The sequence below is a fragment of the Pongo pygmaeus genome, chromosome 5 (genome assembly GCF_028885625.2).
Source record: "Pongo pygmaeus isolate AG05252 chromosome 5, NHGRI_mPonPyg2-v2.0_pri, whole genome shotgun sequence".
Taxonomy (NCBI): domain Eukaryota; kingdom Metazoa; phylum Chordata; class Mammalia; order Primates; family Hominidae; genus Pongo; species Pongo pygmaeus.
Window position 1 is genome coordinate 137,360,063 of NC_072378.2, and position 22,331 is coordinate 137,382,393.

General features: G+C 40.7%; 1 protein-coding gene across 6 annotated transcripts in view; it reads right to left on the reverse strand.

Annotated features, from left to right (window-relative positions):
- Positions 1–413: 413 nt before the first annotated feature.
- The window catches only part of IL20RA (interleukin 20 receptor subunit alpha), a 45,319-nt gene continuing 23,401 nt past the window's right edge, over positions 414–22,331 (reverse strand). For 3 of the 6 annotated variants that reach the window (XM_054492953.2, XM_054492955.2, XM_054492954.2), the window contains exons 2-6: positions 16,028–16,163; positions 8,430–8,605; positions 7,721–7,865; positions 3,741–3,880; positions 414–1,492 (exon numbers count right to left, since the gene is read on the reverse strand). In XM_054492953.2, coding sequence (XP_054348928.1) covers positions 695–1,492; positions 3,741–3,880; positions 7,721–7,865; positions 8,430–8,605; positions 16,028–16,097 — 1,329 coding nt within the window. In that variant the 5' untranslated portion in view covers positions 16,098–16,163 and the 3' untranslated portion in view covers positions 414–694. Of the gene's footprint in view, positions 1,493–3,740; positions 3,881–7,720; positions 7,866–8,429; positions 8,606–10,348; positions 10,528–16,027; positions 16,164–22,331 lie in introns of all 6 variants that reach the window. The other 3 variants (XM_054492952.2, XM_054492951.2, XM_054492950.2) reach the window with 2 other exon arrangements.

The window sequence follows — 22,331 nt, forward strand, 5'->3', positions numbered from 1 at the left end:
TACTAAATTATTGAGAGGACACTTTTCTGACTACAAAAGAATACTCATTTATGTTTACACTCCAGAACTACTCATAAAGTATTAAAGATAGCCTCTTAAAGTAGCCAAGAGTGTGTGATATCATGAAGGTCTGTGCCTGATGTATTCACTCAAAATATGAATCATGATGATTAAATAGTTGAGGTTTTCACATGTGACCAACTTACCACCAACCTGGTATATGTGCATGTTTTAAGTATCTCCTCCTGCTCGCAATAAACCCAATTCTGAAAAAGTGGTATTTATAAAATGAATGATCTTTGGGAAATATTTTTTACAGTGCTGTGTGCACATGGGAAGTACCCAGAAAATAATTGTACAAGTGTGCTTGTTCGAAAATAATGAACCAAGAGGCCAGAGTACACCCACCTGAATAAATTCTGCACCCAGTCTGGCAAACATTTATTGACTGCTTTCTCTGCATAGAACAACCGGCCAGCCCCCGGACTCCAGGCGCCCACCACCATCGTTAAGAGACCTACATGCATGAACCAATCACACACGTGCTATGAGAATAGAGAAAAGAAATAAGTAATTCTCACAGACACTGACAAACTGGAAAAAACTTCTTTCATCCCAGGTACTTTATGGCTGGGATCAAAGGGGTGACTCACTTGTTTGCACAGGAAACAAAAGGCAAAAGGAAGTGTTGGCATCAGTTTTCCATCTGCACATATAACCCCCATTCCTCCATGAATTGCATGAGGTAGGTTTCATTTTCTCCTGGTGGCCTGTCTGGAGCCGGCTCCTCATAGAGTCTAGACAGAAGACCCTCCTCCCCGAGCCCATCCCCCTCAGAAGGCTCGCAGCCCTCTGAATCCTGGTCGAAGCTGGACAGCGAAGGAATACACAGCCTGCCAGTTTGGGGGTCCCAGTCGACCAGGGTCATCGATGGCTCTTCCTCTGGCCCCTCCTCTGAGTCTGTGTGCTCCTGTGCCAGGGGGTCTAAGTCTTGGAGCTGAGGGGTGTATGAGTACTGTAACATTTGCGGGCCCAAGATTGCCGACGCTGCCTGCAACTCCAATAATGTTCCTTGCGTGGACACCTCCTCCTGCAAACTGAGCTCCTGCTCTTCAGGCCCCGCACAAATGTCAGTGGTTCTGACATCATATTCATATTCAATGACTGTTTTATCTGGGGGTATTGTTCTGCTGAGGGACTCTTGCTGGGTGAGGGAAGTACCTTCTGTGTTTTCTTCAGAGTCACAAAAAAATTCCATCAAATGGGAAGCATATCCTAAATGTTTCACCTCCTCTTCCTCCTGAGGGGGCCTCAGGTTCCCGCTGGGCTGAGGATCATTAAGGCTGGATACATCACTGCTTTGTCCCAGTAAACTCATATCCTGATGAGAAATTTTAGAATCATCCGAGATATTGAGGGTGATAAAGTTAATCACGATTTTTTCAGCAGGCACAAAGAATCTTTTGTCAAATTCATTTCCATAAATCAAAATCTATAAAGAGAAAAGAGAATGTTTTTCACCTTTTCACTTTAGAGAGACATTAAAAACAGCTGTTAGGTAGAATATCTTGTCACCAGATAGTTTTAAAGACCTACTATTACCAACTCATGTAAATGAAAGTTATGCTTGCAATATACAGAAAACCTCACTCACTGGGAGGCAAGAGACCCAAGACACACAAAAGATAGTTGGAAGCGAGAAGTGATTCGCTGGGTGGGTATTTCTCCAGTCCACGGCTGGGGCTGGGGCGTTGGTGCTCCCTCTTCTAACTGACAGAGGAGTTGCTTCATTTCTTGACCTTTTTTACATTCTGTAAAGTCAGAATCTCAGCCACATGAAGAGTAGCAAGGACTGAGTGCGGCAGAGTTTGTGACATTGTTTTATTTATAGTTTGCTATGTACTTGTTAATAAGCTGTGGTTACTCGGGCTACCTGCCTTGTTTTTGGATATATTTGAAATGCAGACAGGCATGAGAACCGGATGTAGAAAGGGAGGGAAATATATGAGCAGGGATGGTTTTTACCCCTTACACCATTCTTATCATGCTATAATACAGCCAAAAAAGGAAATTCATCTGCCAGTTTATGGTAGACAGAGAAACTCTAAATCATGTCAGGGAAGCTCAGATGAGATTAAAATATTGCTGTGGGTACCATGAAAGATACCTGTTATCTAAGAGAACATGAGTTACAATCCTCATTGTCACTCTACCATGTGATTTCATTTAACTTTACAAAACAGAACCTTCAGCCTCATTCTTTTACAACATTTTAAGTTTCAAAAAAATCACAGGTGGTCAACTCTCCTGTGAATGTTCCTTCCAGAAAAGGTCTCCCAATGCCATTAAGAAGCCAACTCTGAAACCTGAATGCAGGCAGAATCAGAAAAACTTATAAACTGAACTAACAGGAACCAAGGTATGTTATCATGTACACATGAGCACATCTTTTAATAGTTCCCAAGAAAATGGTTTTGATTGTTAAAAATCTGCTCAGCCCTTCAGAACCCTTCAGCACATGGTCCCACCTCCGTGGGTTTAATTCTTTCTTCTTTCTTGCTTCTTCTTACTGTGCAGGATTAAGTCCCGGCCATGTTCGTCCTAAGTGTGTTTCCATTCCATGTCTTTCTCTCTAGCCTGATACCCCACTCTCGCCTGTTAGCCTTGAATCTTCTCTTTCTGGACAAAGCTACAGTTCCCTAGGTGCTTTTCTTGTTTCTAGTCTTACTCCACTCCAAGTTGTCCTGGAACTAATATCTGGTTGGAGCTAAACCTTGATACTCACTATGATGCTCCTAACCTAAAACCCTATAGAGATTTCTCTTCGCCAGTAGAATGAGGCTGAGCTCCTTAGAACAGCACCCCAGCTCTCCCCTTACTTGGACCCATTGCCCACTCTCCAGTCTCATCTTCTTCTCTAGCTCCTCATCTGGAGCCTCCTGGTTTAGCGATGTCACGCAGTTTCCACACATCCACCTTGCTGTTTCTTCTGCCTGCACTACGGATGCTAACTCCTACTCACGTCTCATAGCCAAGCCCTGGCATGAGAGCTGAGCCCCTGTGTAGGGTTTCGGGGCCCTCCTTGTACCCCCAGAGTTTCCAGTGCCTACTCTCATCTTAGCCTTCACGTGTTATTTTGAAATTCTAGTCCCCGACTAGGCTTGAACTTCTAGAAGGGCAGGGCAGGGATCACGACTGAACTTATCTGTGGGACCTTGTATAATCTGGTCATTAAATAGAACATCTTTTCAAAGCTAAGGAAAAACGTTCTGTTAGTGAGCTAATCCAGAAAGCTTTTTTTTTTTTTTTTTTGAGACAGAGTCTCACTCTGTCACCCAGGCTGGAGTGCAGTGGCGCAGTCTCGACTTGCCACAATCTTGGCCTCCCGGGTTCAAGTGACTCTCCTGTCTCAGCCTCCTGAGTAGCTGGGATTATAGGCGTGCATCACCACACCCAGCTAATTTTTGCATTTTTTAGTAGAGACGGGGTTTCACACTGTTGGCTAGGCTGGTCTTGAACTCCTGACCTCAAGTGATCCAACTGCCTTGCTCTCCCAAAGTGCTGGGATTACAGGCGTGAGCCACCATGTCCAGCCCAGAAAGTGTTTTTTAATTCACCAGCTATTTAACTTTAAATTCATTCTGCCCTTAAAGGGAACTGAATCTGTTCTAGAACCTCCTCTCTTGTCCTCCTGGAGGTGTACTATTATAATAAAGATCCCTGCCACACCAAGTACTCACCAAATTTTCTGGGTGTTTCTCTTTGCCAACGTGGATATATCGGTAGATGGAATAGCCCATCACAGAAAAAAGAAACACGGTAACAGATACGGGCAAAACATACCAGAAGATGATTTTAGCCTTGAACTCTGATGATTGATCTGTAAAAAAAAAAAGGTGGGAAGTCGGGGGAAGGGATTAGATAGTTGTGATTTGATGTGATGGGAAGAAACTGGTATCGTTAAGCTGCTTCTGGGCAGATCACTTACATTTGGGAACTCAGTTTTCTCACCTCTACGTTGAGAAGCTTAAGCTAAATGTTATAAGCAGTCTCAGAATTCTTACTCTCCCTGACAAGAGATGGTCTGAAGGAATCATCTGAGTGTACCTCAAATGTTTACACTAAGAATACATCAATCATCCAAGTCAGCACATATTCCACCATCGTATGTCTGGCTAAGAGATTCATGCAGGTTCCTATATTTGAAAGTAAGTGTATTTGATATTCAAGTAAGTCACAGAATTTCAAACAAACAACAAAACCCTCCAGTGAAGATCCCATTGAATTGCTCCACTTTTCCACGCCACCTGTTTGACTCAGTCTTTCTGCATGTTCACTGAATGACACGAATGCATGACACCACTTTTATGTGAGTAGCAGAACCGTTCTTGCACTGTTTGGCTGGACTTTCTGGGTAGGACTGGAGCCTGGGGATGTGTGTAGGGAGGTGGCTGGACAGGGTACAGTGCGAATGGCAGTTAACTCCCTTCCCGGGCCTGCTGTGCTGTAGGCTCATGATGAGTCAAAGTCCACAGAGGAATGAAAAGACCTGGGAAATTGTTTTAATAAAAGCAGCCCTGGCCCACACCATTGATCAGGCCATATAGCTGATGACTAGAGCTCAATGTGACTAGCTCATACTTGTTAAGCCACTGTGGTATACTTGGAAGTTGTGATGGTACATTTTACATGTCCAGTTGGCTAGGCCACAGTATGCAGATATTTGGCTAAACATTCTAGAGCTTTCTGTGAAGGTTTTTTTTGTTGTTTTGTTTTGTTTTTAATGGGAGTCTAACATTTCAATCAGCAGGTTTTTGAGTAAAGCAGATTACTACCTATAATGTGGGTGAGTCTCATCCAATCAATTGAAGACTTTCATAAAAAATGTCTTGATGACCCTAAGGAACAGGGAATTCTGCCAGCAGACTACCTTTGGGTGTGAACTGCAAACATCAACCCTTCTGTGGGTCTCCAGCCTGCCTATCCTATAAATTCGGACTTGCCAGCCTCTACAATCCTGTGAGCCAACGCCTTAAAATAAATCAATATTTCTAAACAAATAAATATATTGATATGTGCATCTATATGTATTCTATTGGTCCTGTTTCTCTGGAGAATCCTGACTGATACAGCCATAGGAAAAAGAGCAGCTTCAGCACAAATGACAAAAGTCCGAGTGTGCTCCTTACACAGTAACAAAACCAGCAGGAGTGTGACCGGAGCATTCTAATCCAGGAGAATGTTGGATGCTCTTGATGCTTGGGCCCAAGAGAAAGCAGCAAAGTCACTATCTGGTTAACTATCCAGTTGAGAGCCTGGAAACAGATGTGTCATGGCTGATGAGGGTGGTGAACAAGAGCTGGTGGGAAAAGTTCCACATGCAGGCCTGTTACCCTGCACAATTCCCAAGGAGCACATTCATCACCAGGTTCCGCACAGAGACGTGCCAATGCTGCAATGCGGATGCTGTGGGTGTCAGAACACCACCTGCCCTGCTTGTAGCCTATAACTCAGTCCAACCCTCTGAATATAATCCCTGGTCCCTGGATTGAGCCTGTCCTAATTGAAAAAAGTCATAACAATGAGTGATAGCATTTAGTATACACTAACCCATGTTTACTACAACAAACCTAATAAGCTGTAATTGTATTTTAGGGATGGGGGACTAGAAAGCAGAAATATGTTTTAAAGAATAGTTCCAATAGAGGTTAATACTGATTATTCGGAAAGCAGGTACTCACACCAGTGTGTTGGAAAGATATCTCTGGTGATCTAACAGCTGGGATAGCAGGGGTTCAGAACCAGAAATAGAGCCTTGTTATTCTGTTAATTTTTCTTTCTTTCTTTTTTTTTTGAGACAGGGTTTCACTCTGTTGCTCAGGCTGGAGTGCAGTGGCACAATCACGGCTCACTGTAGCCTTGACTTCCCTAGGCTCAGGTGATCCTCCCATCTCAGCTTCCCAAGTAGCTTGGACTAAAGGTGTGTGCCACCATGCCTGGCTATTTGTATTTTTAGTAGAGATGGGGTTTCACCATGTTGCCCAGGCTGGTCTTGAACTCCTGGGCTCAAGTGATCCTCCTGCCTCAGCCTCCTGAAGAGCTGTTATTATAGGCGTGATCCACTGCACTTGGCCACTTTTTTCATATTAGTGAGAAAGTGGGCTTCATCTGCTTACTGAGAAGTTTTGAATTTAATCTGCATTTTGTTGCTTTTGCTCCAATTGTGTTAATGATTTCCACCGGAAATTCATTCCCACCAGCTGGCACTGATCAAGGTGTTAGTAAAGAGAGCACTTCTCCCAAATACAAATACGATTTCTTCAATATGCTTTGTTTTGCTTGGCATTTTAGTTTCATTTGATATATGGTAGAAATCATTGTAAAAGAAAAGCTTCATTGTAAAAGAAAAGCTATGATAAAGACAGAGAGTCAAAGGCAAAGCCTTGCGCTTTTCATATGTACTCACAAAGTTCCCTTTCTTTACTTTGGGACAGTTTCATCTTGAAAGGTGGGAGGGGTGAGGGAGGAGGAAAGCAGGGGTTATGGATTCCTATCCATGGCTGGTGATAGAGCCAAGGCATGGGGTGGAGGTCATGGGCCTCTGTCTCTAGACCAGCTGTTTGGAAAAGAAGCGGAGGAATAATGGACGAAGAGCCCTTTGATGCAGGCAAACTTTAGGATTTTTTTTTTTCAATTTTCAAGTTTTGAGTTAAAGCTCCTCTCACTGTGAAGGCAGAAAAATTAAACAAATGCCAAGCTCACAACTCTATGTCTTCTCATAGGAATGGGTATCTCCAATCACGGTTCCTTGGCAGCCCAGTGTAGAAAATGTGAGAAGGAGATAAATAAAAGGAAACAGAGAGAAGCAACTGTAAGGATAAGGAAGTGATCACTGATTTGTGGATCCCAGACCCTCATGCAGCCAATTAGTGGCACTTGAACACAACTGGAAGCACCTGTAATTAGTATTCCCCAGGGAAAGTAAAAAATGAATTCTGCTTTACAGTGGTTTTAGAATAACGCTGTTTCTAGCAATAAAATTGTCTGATGTTCTTGAAGACCACAGAATTTCTATTGATCAGAGTGGTTATGATTTTGTTTTTTATTTTTTGAGACAAGGTCTCACTCTGTTGCCCAAGCTGGAGTGCAGTGGTGCATCTATGGCTCACTGCAGCCTCTCCTGGGCTCAGGTGATCCTCCCATCTCAGCCTCCCGAGTAGCTAGGACTACAGGCATGCACTACCAAGCCTAGTTGATTTTATTTTTTGTAGAGATGAGGTCTCACTATGTTGCCCAGGCTGGTCTTAAACTCCTGGGCTCAAGCCATCCTCCCTCCTTGGCCTCCCAAAGTGCTGAGATTTCAGGTGTGGGCCACCACACCCAGCCTGATTATGATTTTAAAGAAGAAAAAAGGCATGTGTAAAAGTTCTTCATTGTTAATTCACAAGGCAGGTGGCCGAAGGACCATGGAAAGAAGCTGGCAGTGGACACGGAACCTGTATGAGTTCTCTGACGGTGTGAGAACACTTCCGAACGTCGGCCAACCTCAATGGCAGAGTCCCAGGCTGCTCCACGCATTTCTGGTGGTAGTTGTTTCTGCCTTTGCCTCAACCTGTTTCTGTTAGACACGGATTTGTCAAAACCTTGTCTAAACCGTCATACCGACTACTAGTTTTAGCAGATCTCCTTCCTAGACCAGCAAAGATTTTTTAAAGCTTACCTTTCAAAGTCCTGGCACACTGCTTCTCAGAAGGCTGAGCACGGCGAGGGGGCCCTGGGACGAAGGACTCCACGTGGATGCAGTAAAGAGTGTTCGGCTCCAGCCAGGTGAGCACCAGCGTGTGGTTGGTCACACACTGGGACCACTAGGATAGGGAATTGCAAACACTGGTTAGAGCCAGACATTTCTGGGACCACCCCAGACAAATAACTGTAGAAGGAAATAAAAGACCAAGGCACCATTTAATTCTTTACTATCAGTATAAGCTTTTTTTTTTTTTCAGCAACAGTTTCAATATACTCTTTTCCTTTAGCTCAGCAGAGCATGGTCAGGTACTGGACCAATGCTGAGAACAATTCTAAACAACACATGGATAGAGTTCTTATTCATTGTCCTGGGTCCTTGCTCACATTTTTTTTTCTTCTCGGAGAAAGACTGTGCAAGTGAAAGCTCTTCATCAAAGTGAAGTGTACAATCTCTCTACACTCCAATAACAACACCATATCCTGTCAACAGAGTTTCTGTAAAGAAGATCCGAAGTTAGTTCCGTAAAATTTCTGTATATAGAACTTTATTTTGTGCGGCGTATCTTCTGAATATCATGACTTCCCAGATTCACATGCAGAGAATCAATGCAACAGGGTTGTTTGTTCCCACATTAGCTACAGAGTGGTACATGAATGTATGCCCCATTCCATTTCAGGCTTACCGTTCTGTTTGATTTAGTATTCAACACAGACACATTATACTTCAGATTGGAGTATATTTGTTGCATGGAAACAGGAAAGTCTTCCGGATTTCTCTTCCACTTCTCTGGAGCTGTCAGGACAACAGAAATGGACTTCTCATCTGTAGTCAGTGCCACTTCTGGTGGGCCAATTTGTGCTTAAAGGGGGAGAAAGAGGGTATTATCATGTTCAGATGAAAAATTACCTTAGATAAAGCTACCATATAATCCTACTTGGATCAAGGCCCTAAAAGACATCCTTTTTTTTTTTTTTTTTTTTTTTGAGATGGAGTCTTGCCCTGTCGCCTAGGCTGGAGTGCAATGGCGCGATCTTGGCTCACTGCAACCTCTGCCTCCTGGGTTCAAGCGATTCTCTTGCCTCAGCCTCCCAAGTAGCTGGGATTACAGGTGCCCGCCAGCACACCCAGCTAATTTTTGTATTTTTAGTAGAGACGGGGTTTCATCATGTTGGCCAGGCTGGTCTCGAACTCCTGATCTTGTGATCCATTCACCTCAGCCTGTTGGGATTACAGGCATGAGCCACCACGCCCAGCCTTAAAAGACACCTTCTTACAGGAGATGCCTCAAAATGTACTAAGGTGGGCCTGAGTTATGCCAAATCTTGAAACCATTTCACACAGCCTGATCCAATGTTAGAACAGCAAACTCAAGTATTCTGTTTCCTTAGTCACATGCATAAACAGTAGATGGTTAATACAATCAAAACTGTTTGTAACATTTCTGTGACTTGAAAAGTTGGTGATAAATGACAACAACATGATTTGATAAGTGGAAAATCAGAGATGTGATTAGAATGATCTAGAACAGAGACCAGGTGACTTTTATCCTAAAGGTCTGGACAGTAAATATTTCAGGCATCGCAGGCCATGTGATCTCTGCTGCACTACTCCACTCTTGTTGTATTGCAAAAGCAATCTAAGGTAACTGTGTAAACAAATGAGTGTGGCTTGTGTCCCAGTAAAACTTTATTTATGAATAGACATCAACATTTCAATTTCCTTTACTTTTCCAATGTCACAAAATATTCCTTGGATTTTTAGAAACTATTTAAAAATATAAATACCATTCTTAACTCTTGGCTTGTAGAAAAACAGAAAGGGTGTTGTTGGGTTTGTCCCAAGGGTCGTTTTCTGACCTCTGATCCGGAAGGGCTCCTGGACTTACGGAGCACTTGCAGAGCTCATTATGGCAGCCCTGAGTGGGTCCTTCATGACTGAGTCAGCCATAGCTCAGGGGATGGCAACATTATAAAAGTAAATACCAGGAAGAAGTTGCCTTAATTCTGAGTTACACTTGGAAATTACATCATCACACTACCAAGTTCATATAAGAAGAAGCATAGTTGGATAATCAGGACAATGTTTAATCAATCTTGTGGAGACATTAATAGTCCATAAACCCACGTTAAATAAAGTCGTTTTGTTCCTCAAATTACATAGCTTCCGCTAAGTAGTAAGACAAAGTCAAAATTTGATATCATTGTCATCTAGTATCAATTTTGGATCTGGGAGAGATCTTAGAGACCACTTGGTTAAACCTTTCACTCTAAAGATGAGACTCAGGCTGGGTGCGGTGGCTCATGCCTGTAACCCTAACACTTTGAGAAGCTGAGGTGGGAAGATAGCATGAGCCCAGGAGTTTGAGACCAGCCTGGCAACATAATGAGGCCCTGTCTCTACAGTCAATCAATCAATCAGTCAATCAAGGTGAGACTCAGAGCCAGCAAGGTTAAGGACTTTGTCCTGCTCACTCAACCCACTGGTCCAGAATAGAGCCAAGCAGAGCACCTTCCTCTGGGCAAGGCTGTCTATGAGCCTGAGACTGTTAAACCTGATATTAATACATGTTTAACTGACCATTGCAATAATGGCATTACTTACTTTCTAAAAAAGGATAGAACCGTCCACTTTCAGCCCATTTGGAACACTTTGTTCCCCAAATGGCCTTAACTTTGGCATAATACTGGTGTTCGTAGTCAGAAGTTTCAGCAGAAAGATCACAGTAGGTTCTATTGATATTTCTGCATTCTGATTTATTCAGCCATTTCTTTTGCCCATATCTGCTAAGAAAGAAGCTGAATTAATAATGAGGTGCCCTCTATACTTTACAATAAAAAAACTCAGTCATTTTATAAAACTGAATGGAACTGACGACCTTCTCTTCAGAAAAACAAAAGTGCCTGTCATTGAGATAAAAAAGAATCCACTTTTGCTGGGGGCAATTTTTTTCATTAGCTGTCAGGAACATGAGTCAGAGTTTCTGTAATCACCCTTCTTTCTGTGAATTATAATGTGGATAGTATATTTTGAAAGCATATATTTTATTGTTATTCTTTGGCTACAGTGAGATTTTTACATATTGTGTGATCAATTCTTCTAGTAATTATCTGTGTAGGTTTTTAGTCTACTATGTACACGAGGTCAGTTTGACGGATTGTTTGAAGAACAGTTTGTCTTTTTTTTCTTGGAAGAAAAATTACTTTGACGTTCTCATGGCATATAAAAATCTAAGGATCAATGATTCTAGGGAAAATACATGAGGCTGGAGTGCATACAGAAATTTGCGTTTTTGATAATTATAGTGATGATGATAATATTGACTAGGTTGGTCATACTGATTTTCCTTTTCTTTATTAAAAACACAACCCCCATAGCAAATAGGGAGGTGGTGATATTTTCAGCCCTTTTCAGGTAGGAGAGACTGAAGTGTAGAGTTCAGGTAACAAGTGATAAGCCAGTGAAAGCGACAGGGGAGGCAGCTTGGGAAAGGTGATGGGTTACAAGTGGCATCCTAGGGAGCAGCTGACAGGACACTACAGTGGTCCAGGGGAAGATGTAGGTCGCGTGGACAAGGGCGGGGGCAGTAGGATAAATAAGGACAGGACAAAAGCAAGAAATATTAGGAGATAGGACTTGGTGATAGAAAACATGTAACAGATTAGGGAAATGAAGGTGTTAAGGATGCTGTCTCTTTCTGTCTGGGGCAGATGGGTGGAATGGTGGTGATATTTACTACGATAAAGAGCACTGAGACAGAACAGATTTGGGAAATGGATGGGGAGGCAGAGCAGGAAGGGAAGATAAGATGTTCACTTTTGATGCCTTGAGCCTGAGTATGTTAGAGATATCCCACTGCAGATGCCCAGTGGGCAATGGGTCTCAGGAGAGACATGTGCGTGGGAGGTAGGGATTTTGGAGTCAATGTCATCAAACTGCTCATTGATGGCACATGCATGAATGAATGATCCATGGAGACAAAACAGTCTAGGATAAAATTTCAGGAGCATCAAGATTTAAAGGTTGGATAGAAAGAAGACCTGGAAGTAGCAACTAAAGAGGGATGAGAAAAAAATATAAAGGTCAAGGGAAGAGTGCGTCTTGAGAAAGAGGATATGTCCATGTATTGCCAAAGCTTAAGGGTATTTTCTCTTTTCGGAATATGACAACAGATTTCTGAAAGTAAATGTTTCTCATCTCCTAAGTACCATACCTACCAAAAGACATCAGAAATATAGTCAGATCTTACTGATCAACCTCTCCATCCAAGTGATCATTGTTACTTAGGGGCTTTCAATTTTTTTTTTGACCATGATCCACAGGGGAAAAAAATACATTTTACATTGTGATTCAGCTCACAAAATATAAAACTATCTAACATATTAAAACAAAAATTGTACAAGAAAATATTTAAACTTTACCACATGCCTTGCATTCAGTTATTTTTCATTCCAGTCCATTCCACACCATTCCATTCCTTTCTATTAAAAATAATGTCCCTCAACATTCATTTCATGAGTCATCAAAGAGTCCTGAGTTGTGGCTTGAAGACTATTGCCATTGCCTATGTGACCCCTCCCTCCTCAAACTTCCTCACTCTGCCAAAGGCAAGGCAGCGTCCCATGACAGATGCTGATGCAGGAGAAAAGGCTCTTTACAAGATTTTCAACAAAATAAATGAATGATGACCAGAATCACTCAGCAAATATTCCAGTAATGACACTCACGCATGGCAAACAGCCATATGGGGCCCTCAGTGGTCTCTGATTTACAAGCTTTATCTCATCTAATTATCATAACAACCCTAGGGGGTAGGTGCTCTTATTTTCATCCCATTTTACAGATGAGACAACAGAGGCTCAGGGAGATTAAGGGATCCACTCAAATTCACATGACTAGTATACGGCATTCCTGGGATTTGAACCACTCTTCCCTGATGCCAAAACTTCTGTTTTTAGTGCTACATTCTTTTTTTTTTGCATTAATTGTTTTGGTGGATAGAATTTAAACTTTTGATAAATTTTCATCTTGGAAACAAACTTCACTCAAAAGTATAAAAGTATAATCTGTAACCTTCCCAGCTAGGTTCATAGCCTGGGTATGAACTGGGGACTGTCTGACTCCAGAGCTGAGCTTGGAGCCCTCTGGCAGTGAAATACATTGCCCTATATTCCTGTCCCTCTTTCACACGCACAGGCATGTAAGAACTCCAACATGGCAAGCTTCTTTTTAAACACATATTTTTAAAAGTTGCACCATCTGAGTGATCTGCTCACACAGAGCAGTGATGACTCTGTCTATTTTTTAAAAATCCCTTTCTGAATCACATAAAACATAAAGGACAGAGCAAGCTCTTTGCTCCACCTAATGGATAAGGAGGCAAGGACATGCTTACGAGCCTTTTCTCTTTGCAAAGTGATTTCTTTCCTCTAACACTGGCTCCTGAGAAACTCCTTTGAAATGAGAATGAGGTTCTAGATAAATGAGGTCAACTGTGAGTCACTGCTGAAGTCTTTCACTGGTTTTAGTGATCTGAAATTTTTTCAAAGACAAAACTGACTTTATTCTTTTTTGAAAATATGGTAAATGTTTTTTAATTCAAACAATCAAACAATTCAGAAAGTATCATCAAAAGAGAAACAAATCATCCTAAAACCCATTACCCTGGAACATTTGGTGTGTATGATTCTGGATATCTCATTGTGCTTCTGTATAAACAGAAGGACGATATGATAGCAGAATAGATGGACAAAAATTAGATTATACCATACATATGGTTTTAATAAAAGTAGTCAATTCAATGTGCCTTGAACTTTGATAGAAAAAAGAAATTGAAGTGAGATTAAAGGAACTACAGAAGTGCAAATGTTTGTCACCACAAGAGATATTTGTTCCTAAAAGAGCTTTTAAATTAAGAAAATGGCTTGTGAAAAATATTGAGAGGTTAATTATTAAAATAATAAAATATTGTCATTTTAGATGACATTTAATGGCTTCTGGCTATGAAAATCAGTACACTTATAGCTCCCCCCCCTTTTCCACCTTATATTATTGTTTAAATTCAAATTATTTCTAAGAAACTTCTATAATTACATTTCCATCACTATTTAGTCTTAGTTCTACATTTAGATGAATTCCATGCATGCTACCAGTCTTTTTGTCATCACTAAGTTCTTCTTTTGGGTTTGTCTTTATCTCTCTGTTAGCTGGAGGTCATCTTTAGTTAGTGCTCCACCTCATCCTCCAGGAAGGTCTCAGAAAAGTGATCTCCTGAGTTCCCACCTGCTTCCAAACACCAGTCTACTGAACTTAGTTAGAGTCTTAGGTTACACTTGTCTTTTCCTCACAAAATATATTCTGTTGAGTGTTGCCAGATTGAAATTCTCCCTTTCTTCCAACTTGAGTTCTGCTTTTGCTAAAATGGCCATGAATCATTTAATTATCTGAAAGCCCAATAACTTCACCAGGATATGTCTTGCTATTGTTTTTACCAAATTTTTTCTAGACATACCACACATTTATGATACACAGTTCCAAACAGTCTTTATTACCTGTTCAACCATTACTATCACTTAGCTCTAACAGGTTTTTCATCTTGATACAGTATTTTTATATTCCAGCATTTTCCTAAGTTCTGCACACTTCCTTAAAAAAAAGCATGTTCTCCCTGTTGTCTTAGAATCTCTTCTTTCACTGTTTTCTCTTCTTTGAGTTTTACCTTTACAGATCCTGTTGTTTATGCACTCTAACAAAATTATGAACTGTTATTTATTTTAATTCTTCCTTACTTCCACAGCAAAGCTTTCTGGAAACTTGTATTCTTTTTTCCTCTTTGCCCCTTCCAGTAATTATGAATAGGCGCTATGCTAGTTCCCTTGGGACTATTACTCTTTGAGTGGGGCCAGCTGTTTGTTGAACAGGCAAATGGATATAAGAATAGGGCTCAGAGAATGAGGTTTTGCTCTCCATAATTTTTGTTTGTTTGTTTGTTAGTTTGAGAAAAGACCTGGCTTTATTGTCCAGGCTGGAGAGCAGTGGCATGATCTCAGCTCACTGGAACCTCCACCTTCCAGCTCAAGCCATCCTCCCACCTCAGCCTCCCAAGTAGATGGGACTACAGGCATGCACCATCATGACCGGCTAATTTTTGTATTTTTTGTAGAGACAGGGTTTTGTCATGTTGCCCAGGTTGGTTTTGAACTTGTGAGCTTATGCCATCCAGAAGTCTCGGCCTTCTAAAGTGCTGAGATTACAGGTGAGAGCCACTGTGTCTGGCCAATTCTCTCCATAATTTTAAACTTCTGTTTCCATCAAACACCCTCTCACCAAATCTATTATTCCCTTTGCTCCCTGGGAAGCCTGTCTGCCCTCAGGTTTTGGGCTGCAGGAGGCTGATGTTGTAGCCTTCCTGGGCTGCCTCCCAGCCAGTGCCACCTCCCTTTCCTCTTGACCCCGGCTCATTCCCAGCTTCTCCCTGGGCCGTGACAGGGCCTCCACAATGGACATGTCCTGTGTGCCTGATTTCTATTTCAGTTCCTCCATCTCTGACATTCTGTGGCACCCAACTGGGGCTCCATGGGGACATTTCCTTAATTTCTGGTGGTGGCAATCCTTAGATTTCCATGCTCTCAGATTGTTAGGTGGGCCTCTTCGTACTGTGACACTTATTTTGTGAAATCATTTCCTGTGGTTGGAGCTGGGAAGGTATAGGTTTGCTTTCAGTTTCTGCAGCTGTTTTTCTTCAGATTCCACAGGATTTGGCTTGGATGGTTCCTAGTTTGTGGTCAGGGTTGTGGCCATTTCCTTTGTTTCTCTGAAGATGGACACTGACTATCTGTTTTGCATTCTTTCCTGCTTGCAATGAGTTTTGAGGGCCAGACGAAATGTCTATTCACTGCTATCTTTAAGTGCAACAGCTGATCACACAAAATGTGCACGCTGTGTCAAGGAGTCTAAGGATGCCTATAATTCCAAACAGCTTAGAAATTTCAGAGATGATGGATTGCCTTGTTTGCTCAGCCACCTAATAATGTTTTATTATTAGAAACTTCTTTTCTCTGTCTAAATAACCTCGCCTTGCCTGAGCCCCCCAATGCCTGTCTCCATGAAGAAACTGTTTTCTAATTTAGTCTTACAAAACATCAAGAAAACTTAACCTGAAATATCTAAAACTTTTCACTTTTTCAAACACATTTAATACCACCGAGAGTTTATCTTTGCACAATTCACAGGAGTCTGAATCTTGTGTTTGCAAGCTAGCCAAAAGGAAAAGAAGAAACTTACATGAAATACTGCACAGTGTAAGTAACTTCAACTCCTTGAAGACCCTCTGGTGGAGTCCATTGTAGGACATTCTTCATGTTGATGGATAAGAAGGTGATGTTTGCAGGTTTAGGCAAACCACCAGAGACACAGGGAACTAAAAAAGGAACAGAAAGGAATTGTGGTCTTAGTGGCAGAAAAGGAAAACATGATTCCTGTAGCAGCTAGTCTCCAGAGATGGCCCCCAATATGGCCTTCCAGTATGCATGCCCTGTGTAACATCTGTGAAATGGAAAAGAGAATGTGGCAGAGGTGGCTCTGGGACTAAGCCAGGACTTTTGCTTTTCAAAAAAAATTCCCGAGTTGCTATGTAAAATAACAGCTAGCTTGCTGGAGAGACCATGCTGAGAGATTGCACGAAGAGAGGCTCAGTTGTCCTGGTGTCCCAGCTGAGCCCAGCCTTCCAATTAAGGGGCCACAATGCAGTTATTGTGGCCATTCTAGCCCCTTCTGTCACAGACTGAAGCTGCATGAGAGACCTCGCGTGAGACCAGCAGAAGAATCATCTGGCAGAGCCCCAGTTAATCCCCAGAAATTTAAGAAATAATAAAATGATTGTTTTAAACCACTAAGTTTTGGGGGTAGTTTGTTATGCACAGCAGAGAACTAAAACAATCTCTTTATTAAATATAAAAATAAAATTTAGGGCCAGGTGCAGTGGCTCACGCCTGTAATCCCAGCACTTTGGAAGGCCGAGGTGGGTGGATCACGAGGCCAGGAGATCAAGACCATCCTGGCTAACACGGTGAAACCCCGTCTCTACTAAAAATAGAAAAAAAAATTAGCCGGGCGTGGTGGCGGGCGCCTGTAGTCCCAGTTACTCCAGAGGCTGGGGCAGGAGAATGGCGTGAACCCGGAAGTCGGAGCTTGCAGTGAGCCGAGATCGCACCACTGCACTCCAGCCTGGGCAACAGAGGAAGACTCTGCCTCAAAAAAAAAAAAAAATAAAAATAAATAAATAAAAATAAAAAAATAAAAAAATAAATAAATAAATACAATTTAGAGTAGGTGACCCCGAGAGGCCAGAGTTTCAAAGGTTAGAATTGCGACTGCCTTTACTAAAGAATATAGTAAAGCAATAATTAGAAAAGGAACCAATGAAATAAGACAATTTATTTAAATAAACACTGATATGTTCACATAGGTGCACTCTAAGAAAAACTCCTGGAGGATTAATTTATAGAAATCCTTGTGGAGAATGGTAAAGAATTGAGAAACTACTAAAAACTTGGAAAAGGAAAGGAGAGGCTACTTTCTTATAAAATAAAGCAAAGATAATCCTTGGATTAAAGTAAATGAAAAAATTCAGTGGTAATATGTAGGAATCAAAATATTAATTTAAAATATTGGAAAGATCACAAAGCATGGAGTGATAACCAATCAGGTTTTATGAAGAACTTATCCTGTCACAAATATGCACATTCTAGTCAATCAATGAACTTGAAAAATACAAAATATTAATACTGCAAATCAAACTTAGGAAATAAAATTTAGTTCAGTCACTGATGGCAGGTCCAATCTTGGCTAAGTATCATAATTCTTGAGTAAAGTAGCTGGGACTAATGTCAGAGAAAGGAATTATGTGTGAGGTAATCCTTGGTTAAGATTAGTTCTATACAATGTATTGTTATTTTGCAAGCCAAGTGAAAAGAAAAATTATTTACTTTAGAATTAAACTTTGTAATATCATCCTGATTCTAAGCAAAATTAGCTCTTTAGTGTAAAGATGGCTGAGTGTAGGTATGCTTGTGCTATAATTGTAATGACTCCTACTTTTAACCTTGCTCATTTAAAAAATTTTTAGTTTTATTTTTTTAAAAAATGTTACTCACAGAGAAGCACAATCAATTGACCACTGCCGTGTGCGTGTGTGTGTGTGTGTGTGTGTGTGTGTGTGTTAGGGGTAGGGGAATCTCAAAAGGACATAGCCTGCCCAACATCAGTCTTTGATTTCTTCTTGTAATTCTTTGGAACCATTGGGTAGCAAGTGGTGTTGGTATTTTCTGGAGATTACATAGAGTGAATATTTATCAACGATTTAATACTGCTTTGTGGTACTACTAGGTTCTCAATTTTAATCAGATTTTTGAAGACAAAACAGAACATGGGGAGGCAGCACATTGAGTATAACACTTCTCAGCTCTTCAAAAATGCGGAACCCATTTAACATAAAAATTTCCAAGGATCTTTCCAGAGCTAAAATGCTGTGGCCTACATTTTTAGATGGCCCTAACATATGAAGAGTGGTTAGCATCTTACACAAAATAAAATAGACTGTGCATTATAATATCACTGGTGGAAGACACTGGCAAAACACGGCTTTATAGAACTGAAAAGGAAATTGAACATTTTGGTTTGTGGCAACATGAGTTTGGAGATAGAAAACAGAAGTTATCTTAGATAGTATAGTCCAGGCATATCGTCTCAAGGTTCAATCTGTACAAATCTTTATTTTCTACAACACTGTATTCTATTTGTCTTTTTTTTTTTTTTTTTTTGAGACAGTCTCACTCTGTCGCCCATGCTGGAGTGCAGTGGCATGACCTCAGCTCACTGCAACCTCCACTTCCCAGGTTCAAATGATTCTCTTACCTCAGCCTCCCAAGTAGTTGGGATTACAGGCACTCACCACCATGCCTGGCTAATTTTTTTGTATTTATAGTAGAGACGGGGTTTTGCCATGTTGGCCAGGCTGGTCTCCAACTCCTGACCTCAGGTGATCCTGCCATCTTGGCCTCCCAAAGTGCTGGGATTACAGGTATGAGCCACCGTGCCCAGCCCTATTTGTTTTTTTAATGTGAGTAAACAAACGACAGAACTCTTAAGATGCCTAAAACATACCCAAAAAAGTTTTGAGAAATAACTTGGAGTAAAAGAAATAGATAAGCAATTTTATTTTAATTTAGTTTTTTTGGTTGCTGTCATAAGGAAACAAAGCAATTTTTCTCTTCTGAAATAAACTATACTCTGGAATGTGCTGTCAATAATTAATGTTCATTGATTCAGTAGACATTTTGATTAATGCTTTGTAATTGTCTAAATGGTCCTTCACAAATGCTATGCCAATTGTTGAAATGTTAGCAAACTCTGGTAATGATATTAAACCAACAGAATGAATAATGTGACAATAACAACATTAAAAAATAATGTTCTTATGCCATTCTATTCTTTGAGAAGAGAATATATTTCATTATAAATGCTGTGAACTATGTATGCCTCCCCTGCACGTCTACATTATGGGTAAATCTTATCTATCACCATGACTGTGGTAGCCGGCCTCCAATGATCCCTTCCTCTTGGCATTCACAGGTTGTATCGTTCTCTCCCACATTGTGCCTGAGTTGGTCTGTGTGTCCAATAAAATATGACAAAAGCCATGACAAAAGACACTTCTGAGATTAGGTGATAAAAGGCACTGTGGCTTCCATCTTGTTTTCTTTGTCTTGGATCATTTGCATAGGCAACACCAGCTGCTTTGTTGTGAGTGGCCCTGTGGAGGACCATGTGGCAAAGTAATTGAGGCTTCCCAAAGCTGCTGAAGAACTGAGTGAAGCCTCCTGCCAAGAGGAACGTTAGTGATCTTAGAAGTGGATCCTTCGACCCCAGTCCAGCCTTCAGATGACTGCAACCCCAGCTTGCCTCTTGACTACACTCTTGTGAAAGACCTTCAGCCAAAACCACTTGGCTAAGCCCTTACTGGAATCCTGACCCTCAAAAAGTATGTGAGATAATATTTGTTGTTTAAAGCTATTAAGTGTAAGGTAATTTGTTTCCTAATAGTAGAGAATGAATACAACAACGATTCTAAAAGTGAAAGCATCTAAGACAGGCCAATCACTAAAAAAAAAAATCCTCCATTCCCAATAATTTAATAAATGGCTCTTGCCTTAACAATTTTGAGAAATATTCTTTCTAATAGTTTGAGTTTATGTTTAGAAGAAAATTAAAAACTACCCAAGGAGAAGACCAGAAACTTACTTTTTAATAGCAAGTGAAGAGCACAGTAAAAACTTTTTGATTTAAAAAAAAAAAAAAAAATGCTTAGTTAAGCTAATTGCAAATACACTGACAAAGTTTCAGAGTAATAAACATCTTTAACAGAAATCCACTTAAAAATGAATGTTACATTTTGTACACTGTATGTGGGGAAAAAATACTACAGCTTTTAGACCTGCAGTTTCTTCCTTTGGACTGACATTATCTTTCTGATGGCAGAGGCAGAAAATGTATCAGTTTTGGATCATCCTCTTGTCAATAAATCAAACCATTATTCAGGGGCAGACCTGTCATGAGAAAAGTAGGTCACGTCTTGATATCAGCCCATCTCTAAATCTCTCCAGGACACAAAACATTCCTGTTATGACATGGTCTGCAGGTTTTGAAACCTTTTTTTTTTTCTTAAATCAGAACAAATTAAGCCATGTTAGTCATCTTTCCTTAGATCAGGAAAAGCACATCTTGTCTCTTTGCTTGTTGACATTTTATTTTCAGAAATGGATGTTTATAAATTGCTGTGGATTAGTAGTATTTTGTTAATTATGGACTTTTAATAATGTGTCTTTTATCAATGGAAATAGACGGTTCTTACTACAGAGAGGTTTGACTTTTCTGCAAAGAGGAGTTAAAAGAATTCTCTCACATGGACTGCTTGTTCCTTTGGATTAGTTCTGGTATCACCTGGAAATGGTATCATACATTTGGGTATGATTAAAAATAATGTTGTGGCCAGGCGTGGTATCTCACACCTGTAACCCCAGCACTTTGGGAGGCCAAGGCAGGTAGATCACTTGAGGTCAGGAGTTTGAGATCAGCCTGGGCAACATGGTGAAACCCTGTTTCTAGCAAAAAAAAAACCACAAGAAACAAAAATTAGCCGGCATGGTGGTGGGCACCTGTAGTCCCAGCTACTTGGGAGGTTGGGGCAGGAGAATCACTTGAACCAGGAAGGCAGAGGTTGCAGAGAGCCACTGCACTCCAGCCTGGGCAACAGAGCGAGACTCTGTCTCAAAAAATAAAATGTTGAAAGTGGGATCCACTTATGACAGGCTAAGAGGCTCTGTTTTAATAATAATAATAAATATTGTAAAAGCCTTTATATGTTAAAATGTATTTAGTCGATATGAGCAAGTTGGTTGGCATATAATAAAAATAGTCGCTAACACTTACTAAATCCTTACCACACAGCCAGCATGGTCTACGTGCTTTACACTAACTAACTCTTTCAGTTTCCATAACAGCCCTATGGTAGGTACTATTGTTATCATCTCTGTTATACAGATGAGGACACTGAGGCACAGAGGAGTTTAGTAAGTTGCCACAAATTCACACAGCTAGTAAGTGGAGGAGCTGAGTTCAGAACCCACACTCTTAACCTCCTCACTCACATGCCAGCGTTGTAAACCAAGTAGAATTTAAACAGAATTTAAAGATAAGAAAAGGCTGAAGAGAAAACATGTATTAATCTATGATATTAATACATCAAATAATTTGGGAATTTAAAAATATTAGATACTAATCTGTTCAGCAAATTTTTTGGGATCCCACCACATTTTGTCATAGGAGGTCCGTTCCTTTTCCTGCCAGAATATGTCCTCCCTTATCTGGTCCTAGGGAATGCAAGCAGAAACTCCTCCTCTTTTGACATATTCTCCAGATGATATGGTGACCACAAAGGTGGGGATTCCTAGAAGATTGTGTTGGACTCTACTCTGGTTTATGTTTAGTTGCCGAGAACAGGATTTCTATTAATTGGAAACCACAGTTAAATTTATAGATATGGATACATATATTTCACCTTGGCCTTGGACTTTAGCTCTTTGTCTCCCATATAAATCATACTGTAGTCAATCCTATCTGTATTGATGAGAAACATCAGTTTGACACTCATCTTATTCAGTCATTCAACTCATATTTATTGGGTACGCTTATGGGTTGAATTGTGTCCCTCTCTTGCAAAAACAAATAAATAAAAATAAAATATATATTAAAGTCCTAACCTCTGAGTACTTCAGAAGGTGACCTATTTGGAAATAGAGTTGTTGCAGATACAGTTAACATGAGATCATACTGAAGTCAGGTGGGCTCCTGATTCAGTATAACAGATATCCTTATAAGAAGACAGCCATGGGAAGACACAGAGACACAAGGAGAATGCCATATGAAGACGAAGGACTGGAGTGATGCACCTACAAGCCAAGAAATGCCTGGGACCACCAAGAGTTGGAAGAAGCAAGGAAGGAGGCTCCTCTAGTCTTCAGAAGGAGTG